At 42.3% G+C, this 25,235-nt stretch overlaps 1 protein-coding gene across 1 annotated transcript; it reads right to left on the bottom strand.

The window, feature by feature from the left end:
• Nucleotides 1-1,444: 1,444 nt before the first annotated feature.
• cenpl (centromere protein L) lies at nt 1,445-25,194 on the bottom strand. Its single transcript, XM_055641994.1, has 5 exons — nt 24,982-25,194; nt 21,991-22,108; nt 20,205-20,450; nt 13,948-14,484; nt 1,445-3,283 (listed from the first exon to the last, which is right to left on the bottom strand). Exons 2-5 carry the CDS (start codon nt 22,099-22,101, stop codon nt 3,182-3,184), a joined length of 996 nt encoding a protein of 331 aa, XP_055497969.1. The 5' UTR covers nt 22,102-22,108; nt 24,982-25,194; the 3' UTR covers nt 1,445-3,181.
• Between the last annotated feature and the right edge of the window lie 41 nt (nt 25,195-25,235).

The raw sequence follows: 25,235 nt of genomic DNA, 5'->3' as shown, positions 1-25,235 counted from the left end.
TGTATTAAGTTGCCATGATCAAAACATTTGATTGGGTGTACAGTATTTTTCACTCAATAACATTTCATTTTTATGGGATTTAATTAAATTCCAATAAAATGGTTCCTAAGTATTTTATTTTAATAGCCCCATAGCATTCATTTTTCTTAATTGTTGAAAATCCCATAATTGTTTATTGGTTTCACTAGAGTACTGTACATTTGAATAAATCATTTTTACAACACTTTGATAAATTGTGCAAATATCAGTGGACGTCTTTGTTTAGATGATTGCAGTTTTATATCCACCTTTTTTTATTGATGCATTCAAATGGTTTTCAACATTTAGTCAGATACCAGGAGTGTTTTCAGTGAATTGGTGTGAAGAAATGTCATCCTCCAGTATCCTCCTTAGGTAAATGTCTGTCTTAAAGTTGACCCACTCATTGTAACTGCAAACAAGCCTTTCTTATTTCGCATTTTTCTCCCAACAAATCCCATGTCGACCTAATTTCATAGAGCTACAAAGCACATAAAAATGCCCTTTGGCCTCTTAAGTCCGCACAAACCTCAAACAAATATTAGCAGTAATTTGCTACCGATCATATTTTATTCTTCCTGCATTCCTATTACCTCCCTCGGATTCTATAATGCACCTATGCAAAAGGGGTCATTTATGCCAGCCAATGATCAAACAATCTGCAGATCATTGGGATGTAGGAGAAAATTAAGCACCTGAGGGTGGCCCCAGCAGTGAAGAGCATATGTGCAACCTGCACATGTTGACATAGCAAAGGTCAGGATTGATCCCAGGTTGTTGGATGTTGCTAGTGGCTTTACTAGTTGCACCACCAAAGTTGCTTGTTCATTAATACTGCATTTTGTATTATATGCGCAGAAAGAAAAGGCATCTAGTACTTTTCACTATCTTGAGATGCTCCAAAGTGATTTTCTTTGTGGATGTAATCCCCATTGTCGTGTAGGAAACACAGGCTTCTTTGGCACTACAAAGTCCAGATAAACAGCAATTTGATAGTAACCAAAAATCTATTAGGATTGTTGGTTGAAAGATGTTTGCTAGAATACTCATGATCTTTGTATCTTGTGACAGTTAAAATAAAATGTTCTGTCTTAGACAGAACTAAAGATATAAACACAAAAATAATGAAACGCTCTAATTCAAGGCAGTCTTAAAGATGGTCCATTCAATTCATTTTAATATGACATTGCTCTTGGAAAAAAAAGTAATCTATTTGCGTTTGGCAATGAAGCTCCAGAGTTATAGTATATGTCCACAAGCATAAATTATCCAAACTACTGTAATCTCTTATCACATCGCAGTCAGCAGGTTTAAAACTTAAGATCAAAAGTACACTACAAGTTGGATGCTGCAAATGCAAATCCTATTTATTTTCATTACAGCTGTTCTATACAATTTATGGAGTTTGGGGTTTTTGCATAGCACATACATTTCTCGCTAAAGCAGCCAATCCTAGAGTATGCATGCCTGCAGTTGGGCTTGAAGTACGGTGCTCAAATCCGTACTTATTAATAATTATTCTTAGCTGCTTCAAGAGCTATTATGTTGAGAGACTTTAAATCAGATTGCTACATTTGCTAATGTTAACACCCTCTCTTCCTTGTTTTAAAAAAATGTTCATTAAGCTTTCATACAGTTCTCTTTTAAAGCTCTCCCTTCTATTTAGTGAACTTGGTAATTTCTTCAGGTTGGATTTGATTTTAAAGCTGCAATATTTTATCTTTCTCTGCCTATCACTTAAAACTACTTCCAGAATGGGTTTATGCTTGGTTAGCCAAGTGAGTAGATTGCAGTAGTTGTGGTACATCATTACAATGGGCAGCATAACATTGCACAGATCTGAACCACTGGAAAATATTGTACAGCTCAAATGTTTAGAATGTGGTTGAAGGGTTATGTCATGATTTAATAAATTATTTTACTTGTTGTTTTTTGCTGCAAGTGATACCAGAATAAGTGCTTGGTCACAGCTGATTTCATGTTGTTTTTTTTTTCTCTTTTAAACCCGTTAAGGAAAAAAAACCCTCTACTTCTACCATGGATTTCATTTAAAATAGCACTGTGTAGAATTAAGCAAAGTAATTGTCAATTGTTCACCTTTTGCCAATTTCCTCAAGTTCCAAATTCGTCTGGAAGCATTAGATTTCAGTGTGTTGGCAATTACATCACCTGCAGGTGCTAATTTATTTTATCAGTGCTATTTTATGACTTTTGTAAGCAGTTATGAGATGTTATGTGCACTTTCCACAAATAAACTGTAAATGTTTTGGTACAATCATTGTATGGGCCTATGTAATCTTTCCTTAATACAGCTTTTCATTTCCTATAGTTAGATTAGAGGCACAATTGCTACAAGCTTACAATTCCAAAATTCTTCTTATTCCAAATGATCATGATCAGGAGATGGGGAGGTAATAAATAGCTTGAACTATCACTATTTTGTGTAGTTGAACTGGACATAGTCAAAGTTGTATTTTGACTGAGTATTGGTGTAGTAGCTAACTTAATCACAGGATTATTGAAGGAACTGGTTAGAAATTATATTCAAGCTATACCGATGGGCTAGGGAATTCAGGTTGCTTATTTCAATTGTTTTCTTTAGAGTGAAGGATTAAAAAAAATGTCTAAGGTACTACAACTTTATTAATAAAGTGAACTAACAGCTTCAGAAGATTTGTACAGTAAATAATGAGAATGCAGGAGAAATGTAGTTCCACAATGTTTATGAAACTTAAGAATGGGGTTAGTCATCTTTAAAATTAGAACATTTAATTTTACATTTTATGCTGCTTAAGAAGTTACACACATAAAATAAATTTAGAATTCACTCAATGGTTAACATTTGTGCAAGCATTAAGGTGCGAAAACAAAGTTTAATAAGGTTTTGTACAACACTAATTTTAAAATGGGATATGGTCCCTCCATTAAAAATAGTCAGGCTGGCTGCTCTAGTTTCAATGCTGCACAAGGATTTAAAGAATAGCAAATTTCTTGGAGAAAGATATTGCATTGGATAATAGAGGGAACACTCAAGTCATATCAATCGCCCTGTAGTCATCTTCTCCTTCCTGTCAGATCAGTCTTGATTCAGCCCAGTAACTTCCAGAAGATGAATAACATTGTTCGGCTGTTGTGACACTGAAGAACTAGTTTTTGATCACATTTAATCCATACTAGTGCAAAGACGGGGTCGGTACTGTATTTGATGAAAAGCCAGCTCAGTTAGGAATGGCAGCACGTGGTCTATATGCTTGCTGCTGAACAGCTGTAAGAGATGGAGAGATTTTCAGTTCAGAAAATATTCTGCTTATTTCCAAGGTTTGCAAACTTTAAACAGCCCTATCACGATTTGTTAATTTTGCCTTCACATTTTTCATTCTAATTAGTATTGTGATGCACCACTCAGGTCCTTCAACAGTAAAACTGTATGAAGCCGAGGGTAAGGAAACAAGTCACTTTACCTCAATACCTCCTTTCAATCCACAAGCATGATGCACATCTTTTGTTTAAGCATTTTCAATTTTCCTCTCCCGTCTCCCCCAATACGTAGCCCCTACACTGTTGTGTTGAGCACTCAATTAGGCACTACAGTCTTCCAGACGATTATTATGATCTGAAATGATATAACTGCTCCCATTATTGGGTAGAGCTTATTCCTAATGCTACCCATAGAACAGTCCAGCACAAGAACAGGCCTTTTAGCCCACAATGTCTGTGCATAACAAGATGCCAAGTTAAACAATACTCTGCCCATCCGCATGCCTATCTAAGAACCTCTTAAATATTACTATTATATCTGCTTCCATGACCAATCCTACTAATGTGTTCCAGGCATCACCACTCTGGGAGAAAAAAAAATAGCTTGCTCCATGCATCTCCTCCTTTAAATGTTCCCCCCTCTGACCTTAAAGCTATGTCTTCTGGTCTTTGACATTTCCATCCTGGGGAAAAAGGTTCTGACCGTCTCCCCAGATGTTCTGTTTCTCATTTTATTAGCCAATTTTACCTCGCATCACTGTTAAAATTGCTTCCAATTTTTTTCCACTCTGTGGATTTTATCCAATCAGGTTATATTTAAGGAATTGCTTTATGGGCATATACCAGGAGAATTTTACTGTTCTAACACTTGTAATCAACATTTTTAATGACAGCCTGCTATGGCTGTTCAAAAGCATTTCTCTGCAAAAACAACACTGCTCATCACTATTCCAAAATCCACTGCATCTTAAATGCAAGAGAGGCTTCAGAAAAAGCAAGTTTACTTTGGATCCACACAAGATGTTTTAAAATGGAATAGCATTAACAGAGAAAGTAGTACAATCAACTAAGTTTGTGTGTTAATGCAGACATAAACTGAAGTTGGTACCATAAGGTTTGTCTTAGGAAAGACAAGTGTCTTGTCACTGTATACATTTCATGAAAGGCTACATTTTTCCCCCAGTGAAAGTTGTTAATTGTTTGCAATTGATAGCGTGCTGTTGCTGTCAAACCAGATGTTGCCAAGACTCGAGGGCCTGAATTATCGGGAGAAGTTGAGCAGGCTAGGATTCTATTCTTTGGAGCGCAGGAGGATGAAAGGTGATCTTATAAGAGGCGTACAAAATCATGCGTGGAATGGATCAGGTAAGTGCAGTATTTTTGCCCAGAAAAGGGGAATCAAGAACCATAGGTTTAAGAGTGAGGAAAGATTTAATAGGAGCCTGAGGGGTGACTTAAAAAAATAATACACACAAACGATGGTGGGTATATGGAACGAGCTGCCAGAAGAAGTCATTGTGCTGAGGAGGTTGGGCCGAAGCTATATGACTATGATGAGAGATGGTACTCAGATTCCACTTGTTTCCAGTGGCTAAGAAATTCTGACGATAGACAATTTATCTATGAATATTAATCACGATGTATCCCAGTTTAAAGTTGTTACGTAAAGTCTGATGGGCCTGTCCCACTTAGGCGATTTTTCAGCAGACTGCCGACGACTGTCAAGTTGTCGGCAGTCGCCTGAAAAACCGACAACTGGAATGCGACTGTCAGAGTGGAACACACAAACACATCGCTTCCTTCACCAGCCTATTATGCAGGCGGGGGACAGGGCAAGCGGGGGGGAAGCGCTGTCTAAAAAATTCACACTGCAAAGCCAAGGTGATACAGACACACACAGCGATGAACAGGAAGGTTGGCGCTGTAATTAAGACTGTTAGCACCGTGTACGGTAAGTCATTTAAAAGAGGGGGTGGGGGGGGAAGGAGTGGAGACTTAATAAGTCAGAGATACATGGCCGTGAAGCTCGGCGGACATTTAACATTACCAATCGGAGCCAATGAAATTCACCGGTCAGAACGGCTACAACCTACGAGGACCTTCGACCTCCTGGCAACCCACTAGGACCTTCTGGTGACCCACCTACGGCATGAGAATTCTCGCTACTCTCCATGGCGGCTTCATTCTAGTCGTCGGTAATTTCTCAACATGCTGAAAAATTTGCAGTGACCATAATGAGGCTGCGAGTAGTTCCCAGAATGCGGGAACTCCTTGGGACCATGAAGGCGACTCCCCAGCATCTACCTGCGAACATGTGGCGACTGCATAGTCTCCTGCAGTCGCGTAAGTGGGGCAGGCCCATGAAGGAAAGGGTACAAGTGTTTGATAATTCTACTTTGTTTTTACGGTTTTCAACATTGCTTTAGAAGCCATGTACTTCCTCCTTGGTAGAAAGCCAAACACTCCTAATGAAGAATAAAATTAATATTGATCTTGACAGAGCACCCAAAATAAAATCTGGTGTTGTGAGCTGAAAAATGTTCAATAAAGAGGTCAAGTAAATTTTTATACTTTCAAATGAAAAGTGAGATAATTCAACAAAAACAGCTAATTCATACACATCTAGAATAGTAAGATTAAACGAGAACTTACCAGTTTGAAGTTTGATCTTGATTTTATGAGTTACGATGTGCGATTACGTGAAGAAGGGCCGTCCGCCTGCATGCGCGTCAATCTTCAAAGCAGCGGTGTTAAATCACAGATAAAAAGAAGACCTGAGAATAGTAAGATTGAAGAAACTAGAACTTCCATATGACCTTGATAGTATGAGGGTGGGAGTGGTGGGCACGTAATCGCTCATCGTAACTCCTCATAAAATCAAGATCAAACTTCAAACTGGTAAGTTCTCGTTTAATCTTACTATTTTACTTCGGAGTCACGTGAGTGACTACGTGAAGATTTCAAAGCTCTGATTTTACGCCGGTTACGAATCCAGGCGTCACACACTGAATGGATTGACCATGGATGCGTGTAATCATTAAAGCATTCAGACATTACGTAGTTAAGTAAAGACACTGATGCTTTAAATGAAAGAAAAGTTTAAAAAAACTAGTTACCCCTCCCAACCTTGGGGATAAACTAAGGGACAGAAATTAAAATGGTATGTGCAAACACCCCCAGTCCGGTTATAGGTTTGTTATAAAACCGGTGGACCGTATTTCATTTGTCCATCCTACAGCCACTAAGATGTCGTCAAGAGGCACGTCCATTGCTCTTGCTGCCGACGTAGACGCAGCCCTGCTGGAGTGACCATATAAATGTTCACTCTGTTACCGCCATTACCCCCTTTGACCATCTGGAGATGGTTTGAGTTGACACCTTCTTTGTGTGGTTTTTTATTTATTTTATTTATTATTTTTTTATGGCTGATGAGGACCGATTGTTCTGAGCCTGAGGTTCTCCGTAACTCTCAGATAGTGGTGTTAGTATGTGACCACACACACAACCGTAGGTCCTCTGGATATGCCAAGAACTGGATCTCCATCCCTGGCATGCTGTTTTATCAGGTTCCTGATTACAAATGTTATGTTGTTCATATTGGTGGTCATGTGGTCCAACCGTAGCTTTTGCAGTGTCTGGACTCTTCGTCAGCATCCCACCTTCAGGGTTAGTTATAGGCGGTCCCCACTGTCAAAGTAGGGTTAGTACCATGCTCACATCCCATGTGTCCATGTACCTTGGTCTTAGAGGTATTAAATTGTAAATTCCCTTCATGAATTTTGTTGTAAAGGGGCGCGTTCCTATCGACCCGTGCCCTGCTTCCATCATCAGATAGGAGGAGAGTGCGCCTCTGGCACTATAGATTGCACTATAACTTTGTTTATAGTTATAGTACAGAGTTGATAGGAAACTCCAAGACATCTGTTATCTGAACTGTGTTGTATTTGTTCGGACAGTCCTATGCCTTAAAAAGGCATCCTCATAATCTGCAGACCAACAAGTTAATACGTTCGTGTAGTGGATGATTACTCCCTGTAACTGGGTTCACTAGGAGGTCCCTGCTCTTGGGTACAGCCATAACTGGCTGGACTATAGTTCCCAAAGATTTTGGGAACCAGGCTTGAGTAGGCCAATCTGGCACTACCAATATGCCTGTGGCTTAGTCTTGCTTGATTTTGGTCAAGCATCGGTTTGTGAGACAAATTTGTGGAAAGCATATATAAACAATCCTCCCCAATTGAGGGAGAAAGCACCCACTGCCTTTGCTCCTGCATCCTGCTTGCAGGACACATATCTGGGTAACTGATGGTTTAGTCTAGATGCAAACAGATCAATATCTGGTATGCCAAATCGTGTAGTTATTTTGTTAAATACTGCCTGATTCAACATCCATTCTGTGTTGTTATTAAACGTTCGTGATCCAGCATCTGTCACCGTGTTATATCTACCTCTTAGATTTCCCAAATATTCCTCTTGATACACCAGTGCCAAATGAGGTTCGACAATCTGTTGTAAGATACAGATTTTACACCACCCTTGTTAATGGATATGTGCCACCACAGTGGTGTTATCAATCTGAATTTGAACAAGCACCGGTTGCATATTGCTACAGAAACCCTCGAGTCCAAATTGTGCCCCCAACAATTCTGGGTAATTGATTCCATGTGTTGGGGAATTACAGACTCCTGCTCATTCCATCTGCCCCCACAGCTCTAGACTGTGTTAGTAGTTCCCCATCCTTAGCCGCTTGCATAGGTCTTAATAACCATCGATGGCTTTCAATCAAAATTTACCTTGACCTTTCTCACGCTCATTATCCACCATAGTTATTCAACAATGGCCTCTGCTGGCAATCCATAGTTTTGCCAATTTGGCCTGCATGGAATAGAAACATAGAAATTAGGTGCAAGAGTAGGCCATTCGGCCCTTCGAGCCTGCACCGCCATTCAATATGATCATGGCTGATCATCCAACTCAGTATCCCGTACCTGCCTTCTCTCCATACCCTCTGATCCCCTTAGCCACAAGGGCTACATCTAACTCCCTCTTAAATATAGCCAATGAACTGGCCTCGGCCTCGACTACCCTCTGCGGCAGAGAGTTCCAGAGATTCACCACTCTCTGTGTGAAAAAAGTTATTCTCATCTCGGTTTTAAAGGATTTCTCCCTTATCCTTAAGCTGTGACCCCTTGTCCTGGACTTCCCCGACATCGGGAGCAATCTTCCTGCATCTAGCCTGTCCAACCCCTTAAGAATTTTGTAAGTTTCTATAAGATTCCCTCTCAATCTCCTAAATTCTAGAGAGTATAAACCAAGTCTATCCAGTCTTTCTTCATAAGACAGTCCTGACATCCCAGGAATCAGTCTGGTGAACCGTCTCTGCACTCCCTCTAGGGCAATAATGTCCTTCCTCAGATTTGGAGACCAAAACTGTACGCAATACTCCAGGTGTGGTCTCACCAAGACCCTGTACAACTGCAGTAGAACCTCCCTGCTCCTATACTCAAATCCTTTTGCTATGAAAGCTAACATGCCATTCGCTTTCTTCACTGCCTGTTGCACCTGCATGCCTACTTTCAATGACTGGTGTACCATGACACCCAGGTCTTGCTGCATCTCCCCTTTTCCTAGTTGGCCACCATTTAGATAATAGTCTGCTTTCCTGTTTTTGCCACCAAAATGGATAACCTCACATTTATCCACATTATCATCCTCCTCACAGCTAACACCGCCCCCCAGCTTAGTGTCAACCGCAAACTTGGAGATATTGCCTTCAGTTCCCTCATCCAGATCATTTAATATATATTGTAAATAGCTGGGGTCCCAGCACTGAGCCTTGCGGTACCCCACTAGTCACTGCCTGCCATTGTGAAAAGGACCCGTTTACTCCTACTCTTTGCTTCCTGTTTGCCAGACAGTTCTCTATCCACATCAATACTGAACCCCCAATGCCGTGTACTTTAAGTTTGTATACTAATCTCTTATGTGGGACCTTGTCGAAAGCCTTCTGGAAGTCCAGATACACCACATCCACTGGTTCTCCCCTATCCACGCTACTAGTTACATCCTCAAAAAATTCTATAAGATTCGTCAGACATGATTTACCTTTCGTAAATCCATACTGACTTTGTCCAATGATTTCACCACTTTCCAAATGTGCTGCTATCCCATCTTTAATAACTGACTCTAGCAGTTTCCCCACTACCGATGTTAGACTAACTGGTCTGTAATTCCCCCTTTTCTCTCTCCCTCCCTTCTTAAAAAGTGGGGTTACGTTTTCTACCCGCCAATCCTCAGGAACTACTCCAGAATCTAAAGAGTTTTGAAAGATTATTACTAATGCATCCACTATTTCTGGAGCTACTTCCTTAAGTACTCTGGGATGCAGCCTATCTGACCCTGGGGATTTATCGGCCTTTAATCCATTCAATTTACCCAACACCACTTCCCGACTAACCTGGATTTCACTCAATTCCTCCAACTCCTTTGACCCGCGTTCCCCTGCTATTTCCGGCAGATTATTTATGTCTTCCTTAGTGAAGACGGGACCAAAGTAGTTATTCAATTGGTCCACCATATCCTTGTTCCCCTTGATCAACTCACCTGTTTCTGACTGCAAGGTACCTACATTTGTTTTAACTAATCTTTCTTTTCACATATCTATAAAAACTTTTGCAGTCAGTTTTTATGTTCCCTGCCAGTTTTCTTTCATAATCTATTTTTCCTTTCCTAATTAAGCCCTTTGTCCTCCTCTGCTGGTCTCTGAATTTCTCCCAATCCTCTGGTATGCTGCTTTTTCTGGCTAATTTGTACGCATCATCCTTCGCTTTGATACTATCCCTGATTTCCCTTGTTATCCACGGATGTACTACCTTCCCTGATTTAATTCTTTTGCCAAACTGAGATGAACAATTTTTGTAGTTCATCCATGCAGTCTTTAAATGTCTTCCATTGCATATCCACCGTCAACCCTTTTAGAATTAATTGCCAGTCAATCTTGGCCAATTCACGTCTCATACCCTCAAAGTTACCTTTCTTTAAGTTCAGAACCATTGTTTCTGAATTAACAATGTCACTCTCCATCCTAATGAAGAACTCAACCATATTATGGTCACTCTTGCCCAAGGGGGCACGTACAACAAGATTGCTAACTAACCCTTCCTCATTACTCAATACCCAGTCTAAAATAGCCTGCTCTCTCGTTGGTTCCTCTACATGTTGATTTAGATAATTATCCCGCATACATTCCAAGAAATCCTCTTCCTCAGCACCCCTGCCAATTTGATTCGCCCAATCTATATGTAGATTGAAGTCACCCATTATAACCGTTTTGCCTTTGTCGCACGCATTCCTAATTTCCTGTTTGATACCATCTCCAACTTCACTACTACTGTTAGGTGGCCTGTACACAACACCCACCAGCGTTTTCTGCCCCTTAGTGTTTCGCAGCTCTACCCATACCGATTCCACATCCTCCAAACTAATGTCCTTCCTTTCCATTGCATTAATCTCCTCTCTAATCAGTAACGCTACCCCACCTCCTTTTCCTTTCTGTCTATCCCTCCTGAATATTGAATATCCCTGGATGTTCAGCTCCCAGCCTTGGTCACCCTGGAGCCATGTCTCGGTGATCCCAACTATATAATAGTCATTAATAGCTATCTGCACATTCAACTCATCCACCTTATTACGAATCTGAGTGTTCGTTCCTTTGCTCGCTGTAAATTCTGGTAATGCAAAGGCCCGTACGTACTGCTGGAAATGCAGCTACTATTTGCCAATTACACTCGCTGTTTGCCTGATAGATGGCTAGTATTTGACTATCAGGTCATAGCAGGCTTGATTAATATAGTCGTTTGCCCCTAGGCAAAGTCACCAACATATTTACTGTTTTTGATAGTAAATTCTAGGTAATCAATTACCCTTGTAGGTGTCAATTTTGATTTAACTGGATGGATGAGGTAACCAATTCTATCAAACAGGGTTTTGGTTTGCTTTGACTGATGCTTCTGCCAATTCTTGGTGACTCCAAAATGAAATTGTCCAAATATGCCATTACTATGTGGTTCTGAGACCTTTGTAGACCCAGAATTGGTTTCCGTAGTTTTGTCAATAGTCGAGGAGCTGATGTCAACCCATTTGGCAGATCGATGCCATCCAGTTTAACTTCAAATATCTCCTGTTCTTAGTGAATAGACACCGAATAATATGCATCTTTGAGGTCGATGCATGCCATGTGACCATTTTATAGGAAGCTCCTATAAAACAATAGTTGGACCGTAACAAATATTTACTGTTCTGAAAGTCTATACTGCACAAATGAGTTAAACCTGGATTAAGTGACATCCTCCATCTGTCACTTGTCCTGAATGGCAATCCTGCCCAAAAATACTGGGCCTGCCTCGAAGACAACTCCAGTCCAAGTTCCAAGTCTGCTTGGAACCTATGTATGTTGTGCAGTAAAAAATAATCACATGTTATCTGTTTTTTAAAACCAGTTCTGAAAATTCATGTTATTGTCATTTTGAACAAGAACACAAGAGTAAATTACCAACATGTAACTGGTCCACAATCCCTTGTTTCAGTAAACCCAGACCCACCTACCTCCATGGCTACCGGTGGTCTTGTGGTAAGCCCAAAGGCCCCTGATGCGGATTCCTTTTCTCTCCTTGATTGGGAGTAGGACTGGTAGGGAGTGTGGATTCCATGTTTCTCCTGACCTCTGCTTAGATCTGGTCTGAAAACCTCATCATACTGAGCCTGCCTTGTAGGACAATTCCGGCCATTATTTTGAGTCTGCCTTGAAAGACGACTCTGGTCATATTTCCGTGCCCAGCTTTCAAGCTACCACCGGATTCAGTGAACCGCTTACCCCCTATGGAGGTGTGGGGTGTGTTGTCGCCTACTGATGCTTCAGTATGTTCATACTTTAAATTCGAAATCAGTTACCTACTGATCACTCACACTCCCCTCCACTGAGAGTGAGATTCGTAGGCAGCCCTGAAAACAGGTGAGGATACCTGTGCTGACATGGCCCTGCCAGTGGACCTTAATGAGGTTCTAGCTTTGGGTCAGACTGAAACGGACCATGAATGCTCCTCTCCTCAGAGCAGGAGACATTTGTGCAACCCTGAAAACAGGTGCTGCTGCCTGCGGGTTCTCCATAATACCCGGGCTGTCAATAGCTAGATTCCATCCAGGGAAGCACCCAGTGGAACCTGGATGATTGCAGAAGTACTTATTTTCTGTTGTTTGTATGGAAGCTTATTATTCCTTTTATGTAAAGCATTTTGGTGTTGACTTAAACAGTGCAATATGTAAAACTTACTTACTTACTTCCTTTCTTCTGCTTCTCCCTGGGAAGGTTCCCCCCCCTCTTCTTTTGTACTCTGATTCAGAGTGGTTTCTTCCATATGTACTTCCCCCTCCAATGGGGAAGACATTGGGCTGCCCCATGTGCGAGGCTCCCGGCACCGGCACTGCTGTAGGCTGTGCTGATACTGCTCCCTCCTTCGGAGCAGATCATTGTTGGAGCAACTTCTCCATAAGTTGCTCCATGTGGGAGAAGTCGTCCTCAGACGCTCTCCGTTGAGGGAGGGTATCCCTCTTCCCACGGACTCATCCGAGTCAACGGGTTTGTTAGGCTTGCGGGTGGTATTACGTCCCGCAGGACAACCATGGAGCTCCTCCTCCCGCACAAAGTCTCCTGCCGATTCTGCTGTTGGCGCTAATGTCGGGAACAAGACCGTCGCCCGCTACCTGGAATGCTGCGGTCTTCGGCAGCCGACATCCCCGCGGGCCGTCTCCTCGACATCTGGGCTCTGAAACTACAAAAAAGCTTCAAGCCCGAAAGAACGCAGGTAAGTAGTTCAACTTTCCTTACCTGCCCATCCCGACGGCTGGGAGGACACAGTGCCTGCTAGCCCGTCGTGCGCGTTGCGTTCAGACGTAATGACACGCACGCAGACGGACGGCCTTTCTTCACGTAGTCACGTGACTCCGAAGTAAAATTCAGCATTTGTGCAGTATTTATATTCGGCACTTATAACAACATTAAAAGCAATAATGCAATGCTGAGGTTCTACTCGGTGCAGAAACCAATAATTACAAAATAGTTATAATCTCCAGTCAGCACATACTACATTCAGAAATGTAATATAATTTTTTGGGAGGTGGGGAAAAAAATAAAAAGCAACGGATATAAAAATCCCATGTCTGTTCGCATTTTAGTAATCAAGGAACAACATTTTCAAAGGATCAGATTATGGCTCTGAACCATTCTCATCCAGAATAGAGTTTCAGGAATTTGATTTACTTTCTGGAGCTTTATAATATTGAAAGTGGAATGACTTTCACGATCTGATGTAAATTCAGCCCCCCTCACACACACACACACAGTGGAGACTTGTTTGATTGGACCAGAGTTCGTCTGCAACAACAAAATATTTGAGAACGTCCCCCGTGTCTGCTAACGTTAGGAGTCTGAGTTAGCTCAAGGATTCAGAATCAATGGGTTTGTCATTGAAGAGATAAATAAAAACAGTAAATTATCTGTATTAAAAACAAGCCGGGGTTAGGCAAAATGAACAAAGCGATTCTCTTTAACGTAACCAACGGTGTAAGTTACATTTTACTTACAATGTAACTTACATTTTAAAACCCATTTCTCACCTTTAATTTCCCATCACAATGAGCAGATGCTACAGCTGTGGTCACCTTTACCAGACGTGTAGCTGCAAGGCGCACCCCAAAATGTCTGTAGAAATGTGAATGAAGGCTGCTCATGAAAAGCTCCACCTCATCGATGCCGATTTCATCCTCATCTCCATGGATGCTGTCCCACAGTGTCTTAGCGTCCTCTGGGTGAATACTCAGTGAGATGGTCAATTGCACAGGGGGCACAGACCATTCTAGTTCCATTACACGGTGGATGCAGTCAGAAAGACAATTGGCCCACATGGCAGCCATCCATGTCAGGTTCTCAGAACTGATGGGAAAAGCACTGATGTAACAGTCAAACGTTTTCTGCAACCATTCCCCAACAATAGCTGTTACTGTTTCAGGGCCATTGGCAAAAAGCAAGGGCAAACAGGTGAATTCCACTGGGAGAGATTCCAAGAAGCCCAAATCTCCATCAACACAGCATAGCCAGCCAGACCATACCACCTTCTCATCAGCTGCTTGTTGGACCGGAGTCTTTGATGTTATCTGTCAGGAAGCAGAAAAACAGAACACATTCGTGGGTTCAGATATTAATGCATTTCCCTTGTCCTTCCTCCTACTAAAGGTACTAGGATACTTTTCTACAAGACCCATTTTTAACATAATTGGGTAAGTAGCTACTTTAAAATGCACAAAACTACACAATACTTTCTGTAATTTCAACCACCTGCAGAGAGTCAATGAATAGTAATGTGAAGCTTTGTCACCAGAAGCCAATAATTGTATCTTTAACAACCTAGCTAAGGGAAGGACGGAAATATGGCTCTTCCAAGAATGAAGGCTAATATCCACTTAAGGATCACTTAAGGATATGCAGCAAAAAATGGTAAGTGACTTTCAAAATTAAAGTAGTTTTTAATCTCCAGCCGAGGAATTCCTATTCAAATCTATGGAATTCTGATAGGCCATAGATTTGAATGGGCATCATCAAACTATTGATTTACACTAGGCCTCCTCGCAGGCAAGAATTTTTTAAATCAAAAAATGTATTCTAGGTACTGTATAATATTGGATGATTTCAGAACAAATCGGGCTCAGCAATTAGCCCAGTGGCAGAGTGGGAAAGCGGATGCACTTCCCAGACCTGTTGCAGGTCCATGGCTGACTTATTTGGAAGTAACTGTTGAACATCTACAGTTAATTAGACTAAAACAAAAACATAGAAACATAGAAAGTAGGTGCGAGAGCAGACCACCAGGTCCATCGAGCCCGCACCGCCATTCGCTCATGGCTGAACACTAAACAGACACACTTACCCACAAACAGTAGACACAAGACACAGAACACAAGACACTACCCTCCCCTTTATACCGCTATCACCCCTCTCCACCCCAAGAACCTCGTGATCTCCTGGGGGAGGCAAAAAAACGGATTAAAACCCAGGTCCAATTTGGGAAAAAAATCCGGGAAATTCCTCTCCGACCCCAATCTAGGCGATCGACACTTGTCCAGGAGATCACTCAGGTCTTACTATACTAACCATACCTAGGTCCATATCCCTGCCCTCTCCCCGTAGCCCCTTATCCCCTTGGCAGCTAAAAAACCATCTATTTTAGTCTTAAATATATTTAAAGTTTCTGCTTCCACTGCTCCCTGGGGCAGTGAATTCCATAAATTAACCACCCTCTGGGTGAAGAAGTTCTTCCTCATCTCAGTTTTAAAAGAGCCCCCCCTTATTCTGCAACTATGTCCCCTAGTTCTAGTTTCCCCGATCATTGGGAACATCCTCGGTGCATCCACCCGATCAAGGCCCCTCACGATCTTATATGTTTCAATGAGATCGCCTCTCATTCTTCTAAACTCCAAAGAGTAGAGTTCCAGCCTACTTAACCTTTCCTCATATGTCAATCCCCTCATTGCAGGAATTAATCTTGTAAACCTTCGCTGCACTGCCTCCAGGGCTAGTACATCCTTTCTTAAGTATGGACCCCAGAACTGTACACAGTATTCCAAATGTGGTCTCACTAATACTGTGTACAGCTGCAGCAAGACCTCCGTGTTTTTATACTCAATCCCCCTAGCAATAAAGGCCAAAACTCCATTGGCCTTCCTGATTGCTTGCTGCACCTGCATACTAACTTTCAGTGATTCATGTACTAATACCCCTAGATCCCTTTGCGTTGCATTACAACGCAGCTCCTCCTCATTTAGAAAATAACTTGCCCTATCATTTTTTTTCCCAAAGTGAATGACTTCACATTTATTAGTATTAAATTTCATCTGCCAAGTTGTTGCCCACTCACCTAGCTTATCTATATCCTTTTGCAGACTCTTCCTATCCTCCTCATCCCCTACTTTTCCTCCCATTTTTGTATCGTCCGCAAATTTTGATATATTACACTTGGTTCCCTCCTCCAAATCATTTATATAAATTGTGAACAACTGGGGTCCCAGCACCGACCCTTGCGGAACCCCGCTAGTTACCGGTTGCCATCCCGAGTATGAACCATTTATCCCCACTCTCTGCTTCCTATTTGTTAGCCAATCCTCTACCCATGCTAATATATTACCCCCAATCCCATAATTTTTTATTTTTAGCAATAGTCTCTTATGTGGCACCTTGTCAAAAGCCTTTTGGAAGTCCAAGTATACCACATCCACCGGTTCCCCTTTATCCACCCGGGTTGTTACTTCCTCAAAGAATTCGAGCAGATTCGTTAAACAGGACTTCCCCTTCACAAAACCATGCTGGTTCTGTCCGATGAAGTCATGTTTATCCAAGTGCCCCGTTAGTGTTTCTTTAATAATTGTCTCTAACATTTTACCCACCACCGATGTTAGACTAACCGGTCTATAGTTACCCGCCTTCTGTTTACTTCCTTTTTTAAATATAGGTGTTACATTGGCCATTTTCCAATCCACTGGGACCGTTCCTGCCTCCAGGGAGTTTTGGAAAATTATCACCAATGCATCCACAATCCCCCACCGCTATCTCCCTCAAGACCCTTGAATGTAATCCATCAGGCCCAGGGGATTTATCCTCCTTCAGTCTCATTAATTTCCCTAATACCACCTCCTTGGTGATCTTAATAGTATTTAGCTCCTCCATTCCTACCGCCCCCTGTTTATCCAGCGTTGGAATATTTTTTGTGTCTTCTATGGTGAAGACTGATACAAAATACTCGTTTAATGCCTTTGCCATTTCCATGTTCCCCACCAACAACTCTCCAGTCTCACCCTCCAATGGACCAACGTTCACCTTAGCCACCCTTTTTCTTTTTATATAGCTATAAAAACTCTTACTATTAGTTTTTATGTTGTTCGCTAAATTCCTTTCATAGTCTATTTTCCCCGTCTTAATTAATCTCTTAGTTATTTTTTGCTGACCTTTAAATGCTTCCCAATCCTCTACCCTCCCACTATCTCTGGCTACCTTATATGCCCTTGCCTTCAGCCGAATACTATCCTTTATAGTTTTACTGAGCCATGGCTGACTGTTCTTACCCTTACCCCTTTTTTTCTTCATAGGAATAAAATTTTCTTGAAGGTTATACAGTATACCCTTAAACGTACACCACTGCTCATGTACCGTCTTATTCTTGAGTCTGCTATCCCAGTCAACTTTGATCAGCTCAGTCCTCATACCTTCATAATCCCCCTTATTTAGACTAAGCACCCTAGCCTGAGTTTCAACCTGCTCCCCTTCTATTTGAATATGGAATTCGACCATATTGTGGTCACTTGTTCCCAACGAGTCCCTAACTATGACATTTTTAATTAATCCTGCTTCATTACACAGGACCAGATCCAAGATTGCCTCCCCCCTTGTCGGTTCTGTGACATACTGTTCTAGGAACCCGTCTCTAATACATTCTATAAACTCTTCCTCTAGTCTACCCTGCCCAGTTTGGTTTGCCCAATTAATATGAAAATTGAAGTCCCCCATGATTACAGCAGTTCCCTTTTTACATGCGTCAACTATTTGCAGATTTATGTTCTGACTAACAGCGTCACAGCTATTTGGAGGTCTATAAATTACACCCACTAGTGTTTTTTTCCCCTTATTGTTCTCTATCTGTACCCAAGCTGTTTCACTATCCTGATCCTTCGACGCAATATCCTTCCTCTCTATTGCCGTTATTCCCTCCCTTATTAAAAGGGCCACCCCTCCTCCCTTTCTTTCCTGTCTATCTTTCCTAATTGTCGAGTACCCCTCTATATTTAACTCCCAGTCCTGATCCCCTTGCAGCCATGTCTCCGTAATGGCCACGATATCATAACTATATATACTTAATTGTACCGTTAATTCATTTATCTTATTACGAATACTCCGTGCATTTAGATAAAGCACTTTCAGATGATTTTTACTACCCTTCCTTTCCGTTTTTGTCCCTTTTACATCTAAAGCTTTATCTTCACACATTCTGTCTCCTGTCACATTTTGACTTTCCGCTTCCCCACTGATACCCTGCTCTATTTCCTCTACCCCTGCCGTTATTACCCCCCTTGATACCTCCCACCCGCTACTTAGTTTAAAGACCTCTCTACTGCCCTAGTTATATGATTTGCCAGGACCCCAGTCCCAGCACCGTTCAGGTGAAGTCCGTCCTTACAGAACAGATCCCCCCTGTCCCAGTACTGGTGCCAGTGGCCCAAGAAACCAAACCCATTATTCCCACACCAGTCTTTGAGCCACGCATTTAGCTTCTTAATTTTACGTACCCTCGGCGATTTGGCCCGTGGCTCAGGTAGCAATCCGGAGATCAGTACCCTCGAGGTTCTGCTTTTTAATTTATTCCCTAACTGCTCAAACTCCTTCAGCAGATCCTCCTTCCTCGTCCTTCCTATGTCATTGGTCCCCACATGGACCACGACCACTGGATCCTCCCCCTCCCACTGCAAATTTCTCTCCAGCATCGCAGAGATATCCTTAACCCTAGCACCGGGTAGGCAACACAGCCTTCGGGACATGTTCTGCTGGCCGCAGAGAACCTTATCTACCCCCCGAATAATACTATCCCCTATCACTACGGCATTTCTTCTAACTCCCCCCTCTTGAATGGCCTCCTGATCCACGGTGCTGCAGCCAGGTTGCTCATCCCTCCCACAGCCCCTGATCCCGTCCTTACATTGAGTAAGAGCCTCGGTCATGCTCGTCAGGGACAAGGGCTGTGGCTCCTGCCGCATCTCCTCCTGGTTCCCCCTACCTGCCTCGCTTATGGCCACACCTTCCTTTCCTTGCTCACTGCCTACTGAATTAGTTAAACTGGTCGGTGTGACCATCCCCTGGCACAAAACATCCAGGTAATACTCCCCCTCCCTGATGTACCGCAGCGTATGAAGTTGGGTCTCCAGCTCATCAATGCGGAGCTGGAGTTCCTCTAGCCTCAAACACTTACTGCAGCTGTAGGGATCTTCTACATCAATGGTGTCGACAAATTCCCACATCTCGCAGTATTGGCATATCTCCTGACCGCCCATCTTATATAAGTAATTAACTGGTCCTATTTAAGAATCCCCTACTGTATTGATACACCCCTTATTTATATAATCCTACCTCCTATAAATGGGAAAGTACTCACACCAGCCGTAAATTACCTACTGGTTTGGCTGTCTAGTGGTAATTCCGTCTGCTCTTCCTGTCTGGTCCACTGCTCCCTTGCAGTGCGTGGCAAACCTCTTTGCCTCTCCCAGAATCCTTAGCCTCTCAAGCGTATTGCGTGGTCTCCTCTCCGAAGACTCTCGAGCCAAAGACTCACACTTTTCTCACAGGGCACTTCCCTCACTAGGCCGCTCACTCACTGCCGCTCGCAAAGAGCTGTCCTGCTTAAATTGACTGATAAATTGCCTATTTACCAATTTACACAGCCAATTCCTCAGTTTTCAACTGTTTTCACCCCTCTCCTCACACTTGGGCTAGAGCCAATCAGTGGTATCTCTAGCTAATCTGTTGCTGCTGTTGCTCCTCCCAAATCTACAGCAGTACTAAAGGATGCCATAATCATTTAAACATCCCTCATGAGATCATACCTTACTATTTCTGAATCCATCAAAAAAATGTATTAGATGCAAGTCAAAAAATGAACTGCCTTAATGAAAAATTTGATGATTGGTAGTCAAACCAAGCTGAGTTTTTTTTTAAATCATGGGAAATAGTAAAAGCTTGAGGCAGCCAAACGTTAGATAAAATCTAATCAAAATAGAAAGTTTGTTAGCCTCAGCCACAATAATTGGCTTGCTGTTGGAAACTGGTTTACAAATCTAACCTGGATGAAGATTGCCTCTGGATCACTTTCAGTAGCTCGGAGACCTGCAAGCATGGAGAATTTAGCTTTGCCGGCAACCTCAATTCCCACTTCAACAGCTATTCCCTTTTTCTTCTCACAAGCGATGAATACAGACAACTCATTTGAGTATTTCTTCAGCATGGTGTAAGAAAATCGATACAGCGGTGTTAAATGATATAGACGCCACTGTTTCTGCAACAACAATGCAATCTGCTCTGGATTTTCCTGTGAAAACATTGAGGGAACAGTTATCTCTTAGCCACACAAAATCTGGAAATACTGCAACTGCACCAGGCAATTAACCAAACTATTTGACATTTCAGTTCCATAAGTGAAGATGTGGAAGTTAGGTTTAACAGGCAGCGATGGTCATTTAAGGAATAATCAGGATCAGGAAAGCACTGTTTCAACACAAACAAATGTTTGTGATACAGTTCATGGATGCCTAGGAATTGAGCCATACTAGTTGTGATAACTTAGACCATACATAAATGACCAAATAGGAGGTATTGCAAAAAGGAGGAAACATCCCCAGGACATGACTAAACGTATCCACAGACCTGATGGGAAGCTAGAGAAGAAATTTCAGAAATCGTTGCAAATATATTTGCTTCATCTGCAGACACAGATGAACTTCCAGAAGACTGGAGGGTGATTAATGTTGTACAGCAATAAGAAAAGTAGCAGGGACAAGCCAGAGATCTACAGGCCAGTGTGGACTGAGATAAGCAAAGAATGAATACATACATGAGTATAATCAAACTGTATTGAACAGGTAGTGCAGAGAAAATAAAGAGCAGAATATAGAGTTATTGCCACGTAGAAGGAGCAGTTTTAAAAACAGTACAAGGTCTGCAATGAGCTACATTGGGGGGGGGGGGGGGGGGGGGGGGGGGGGGGGGGGGGGGGGGAGGTGCAGGAAGAGAAAACGCAGGATTACATCAGGGCACCATATCTGAGGAAGGATGTGCTTTGCTCTGAAGAGGATCCAGAGGAGGTTTACATGAAAGATCCCAGGAATTAGTAGGTTAAGCTATGATGAGCGTTTGTTGGCACTGGGCCTGTACTCGTTGAAGTTTAGAAGAACGAGGAGGTACCTCATTGAAACATACAGAATAGTGAAAGGCTTGGATAGCGTGGATGGGGAGAAGGACATTTCCACCAGTGGGAATATAGGACTAGAGGTCATAGCCTCAGAATTAAAGGGCGTTCTTTTAGGAAGGAGATGAGGAGAAATTTCTTTAGTCAGAGGGTGGTGAATCTGTAGAATTCTTCACCACAGAATGCCGTGGAGGCTGAGTCAGTGAATATTTTTAAGTCACAGAGAGACAGATTCTTGATTAGTGCATGTGTGAGAGGTTATGGTGAGAAGGTAGGAGAATAGGGATAGGAGGGAGAGATAGATCAGCCATAATTGAATGGTGGAGTAGACTATGGGCCAAATGGCTAATTCTACTCCTATCACTTATGACAGCTTGTGAGGTTCCTTCCATAGTCTTAAAGCAGCAGAGATTCTGAGGGACAGGATCTCAGCCGGGTCATTTTTGTTTGTCATTTATTTAAATGATTTGGATGTACATGTCTGTAGCTGACACTTAAATAGGAGATATCAGATAGTGAAGGGGGCTGACGAAAACAGCAGGACCGATTGGCGAGCCAAGCATTGACACATGGTGTTCAATTCAGATAAGTGCTAGTTGTACTTTTGCAAGCCAAACCAAACCAAATCCTATTTGTAGTGAAAAATCAAGGTTATTTTACTAACTATTGGCCAGTCTGTTCTTGAAATTTTCCGTCTGGCGGGAGTCTTGCGAACTGATGTGTGCTTCCACACTGTCCTCTGTCCAGCTTTGCAATAAGGTGTCAGGTGTTCCATATCAAATCTGGAATAGAGTAAAATAAACATTGATACAAAAGTATTTGAAGCAATGAATAAATTCAAACATAAAGTATAATTACGGCAATGTTAAGTTGCTTTTCCTCAAATCCACTGCAATGTTTTCATTATCAATTAGTTTTCATTATTCTCAATAGGGTAATCAAAAGTATGACATTTAAAAAAAAAAAATAGAATGCCCATAATGTTTAAGATAGACACAAAAAGCTGGAGTAACTCAGCGGGCAGGCAGCATCTCTGGAGAGAAGGAACGGGTGACGTTTCGGGTCGAGACCCTTCTTCAGACTGGTTAGGGATAAGGGAAACAAGAGTTATAGATGGTGATGTGGAGAGATAAAGAACAATGAATGAAAATTATGCAAAAAAGTAACAATGATAAAGGAAACAGATAATTGTCAGCTGTTACAGTGCCCTCCACAATGTTTGGGACAAAGACGTATCATTTATTTATTTGCTCTGTGTTTATACATAGTTCCCCCATTTCAGAGGCATGTTTGAACTTAAGCAGATAGGATGTGTCTATACACCAGAATTCATTATGGTACATCAGCAGCTGTATCATCAATGAAGATAAATGAGCCAGTACCTTCAGCTGCCATACCTGCCCAGGTCATAACACCCCCACCACTGTGTTTCACAGATGAGGTGGTATGCTTTGGATCTTGGGCAGTTTCTTCTCTCCTCCATACTTTGCTCTTGCCAACAATCTGATATAAGTTAGTCTTCGTCTGTCCACAAGACCTTTTTCCAGAACTGTGGTTGCTCTTTTAAGTACTTCTTTGCAAACTATAACCCGGCCATCCTATTTTTGCAGCTAACCAGCGGTTTGCATCTTGCAGTGTAGCCTCCGTATTTTTGTTCATTTAGTCTTCTGCGGACAATGGTCATCGACAAATCCACACCTGGCTCCTGATCTGGCTTTCTGATCTGTCGGACAGGTGTTCAGGGATTTTTCTTTATTATAGAGAGAATTCTTCTGTCATCAGCTGTGGAGGTCTTCCTTGGCCTGACAGTCCCTTTGCGACTAGTAAGCTCACCAATGCTCTCTTTCTTCTTAAAGATGTTCTAAACTGTTAATTTTGGTAAGCCTGAGGTTTGGCTGATGTCTCTAACAGTTTTATTGTTGTTTCTCAGTCTCATAATGGCTTATTTGACTTTCATTGGCACAAGTTTGGTCCTCATGTTGATAAACAGCAATAAAAGTTTCCAAAGGTGGTGGAAAGACAAGGTGCTGAGAGCTCCCTTATAACTGCATTGAGGAAATTATTACGCACCCAAACAATTACAAACACCTGTGAAGCCATGTGTCCCAAGCATCATGGTGCCCTGAAATGGGGGACTATGTATAAACACTGCTGTAATTTCTACACGGTGAAACCAAAATGTATAAAAATGGCCTTTATTAAAATTTGACAATGTGCACTTTAACCACATGCGATTTTTTTTCCTATTACAAATCTGAAATTGTGGAGTACAGAGGCAAATAAATAAATGATAGATCTTTGTCCCCAACATTATGGAGGGCACTGTAGTAGGGTGAAAATCAGAAGCTAGTGTGACTTGGGTGGGGGAGAGATAGAGAGAGAGAGAGAGAGGGAATACCAGGGTGACCTGAAGTGAGAGAAATCAATAAGCTGCCCAAGTGAAATATGAGATGCTGTTCCTCCAGTTTAGCCTCACTCTGACAATGGAGGAGACCTAGGACAGAAAGGTCTGTGTATGAATGGGAAGGAGAATTATAGTGTCCAGCAATTGGGAGATCAGGTAGGTTCAGGCGGGCTGAGCGAAGGTGTTCCGCGACATGATCGCCCAATCTGCATTTGGTCTCGCCGATGTATAGAGGGCCTGTCCCACTTGTCGATTTCTTCGACAACTGCCGGCATCATTGACTGATGTATCAGGGTTGCCGAAAGATTTTGAACATTTCAAAATCCAGCAGCGACAAAACATGTTGCGACACTTGAGGAAACACCGCGCGTCAATACGTTATCACGCCGCAACTTTTTCGGTGACCTGATACGTCAGTAAGTGATGCCGGCAGTCGCCAAAAAAATTGTAAAGTGGGACAGGCCCTTAAGAGTCCACATCTTGAACAACAGATACAGTAGATGAGGTTGGAGGTGCACGTGAATCTCTGCCTAACCTGAAAGGACTGTTGGGGTCCCTGGACAGAGTCGAGGGAGGAGGTATTGCATCTTTTGCGGTTGCAGGGAAAGGTGGGAAGGGATGAGTTAGCCAGAGAGTTGCGGAGGGAACGGTCTCTGCGGAAGGCGGAAATTTCGGAGGATTATTATGCAAGATCTATAATGTCTATTCAGAAAGTGGATAGAAAGTATAATGCAAAGTGTCATTTTATACATCAAAAGAAAAAACTCTAGGTGGTGGAAGTCTGAAATAATATAAAAAGTGCTGGAAATACTCAACGGGTGAGACAAAGGGTCTTCAACCCAATAAAAAATGTTCTTGGCACAAATGGATAAACAACCCGCAGATTATTTTCAGTACTTTTTTGGTTCCAAAACATAAAAATAAACCTCAAAGGAAATACATCAATATTAACAAAAACATACAGTTCCAACCCTTCCTGTTGCACAGCTTCGTGGATAAGATACACTTGGAACAATAGAGGCTAAACACAGGCAAATTATATTAACATGGGGCCTATCTTGAATTATGAAATATTCCTTTAACAATGTGTTAGTTACAGGAGATGTCTGCTTATTGCCTTTATCATGAAGATTTCCAACGAGGGTATGTTACTCTGCTCTGCCCCCTCTCATTACCCCGCACCTTACATGGGAGGGAGGCCTGCTGTTTTTGGCTTCGCTACTACCACATCAATTGAACTCGTCCCCTCACCTTAATGTGGCCCAGGGTGGAGAGAGGGCTCTCCCGGGCCTGTCGCCGATTTAACTCCTCGTTCAGAAAGCAGCCATCCAGTGAAGCAGCTCGACCGGAGAAAGAGGTGGGTGGGTCGGAGTGAGGCGGCTGCTCAGCCGGGACTCCCTGGACCAAAGACACTAGAGCCCGGGACCAAAGACACTAGAGCCCGGGACCAAAGACACTAGAGCCCGGGACCGGGACTGGGTCTCCGCCGCTTCCCGCAACATTCA

The sequence above is a fragment of the Leucoraja erinacea genome, chromosome 10 (genome assembly GCF_028641065.1).
Source record: "Leucoraja erinacea ecotype New England chromosome 10, Leri_hhj_1, whole genome shotgun sequence".
NCBI classification, from domain to species: Eukaryota; Metazoa; Chordata; class Chondrichthyes; order Rajiformes; family Rajidae; genus Leucoraja; species Leucoraja erinaceus.
This window is presented reverse-complemented; position numbering and strand designations above follow the sequence as displayed.

Coding starts and splice junctions, on each gene's coding strand:
- cenpl (XM_055641994.1), bottom strand. CDS start 22,101: ATGGAACACCTGACACCTTATTGCAAAGCTGGACAGAGGACAGTGTGG. Junction 14,485..20,204: donor CAGAGGCAATCTTCATCCAG/GTTAGATTTGTA, acceptor GCTTCCTGACAG/ATAACATCAAAGACTCCGGT. Junction 3,284..13,947: donor ATTGTGATGGGAAATTAAAG/GTGAGAAATGGG, acceptor CATCTCTTACAG/CTGTTCAGCAGCAAGCATAT.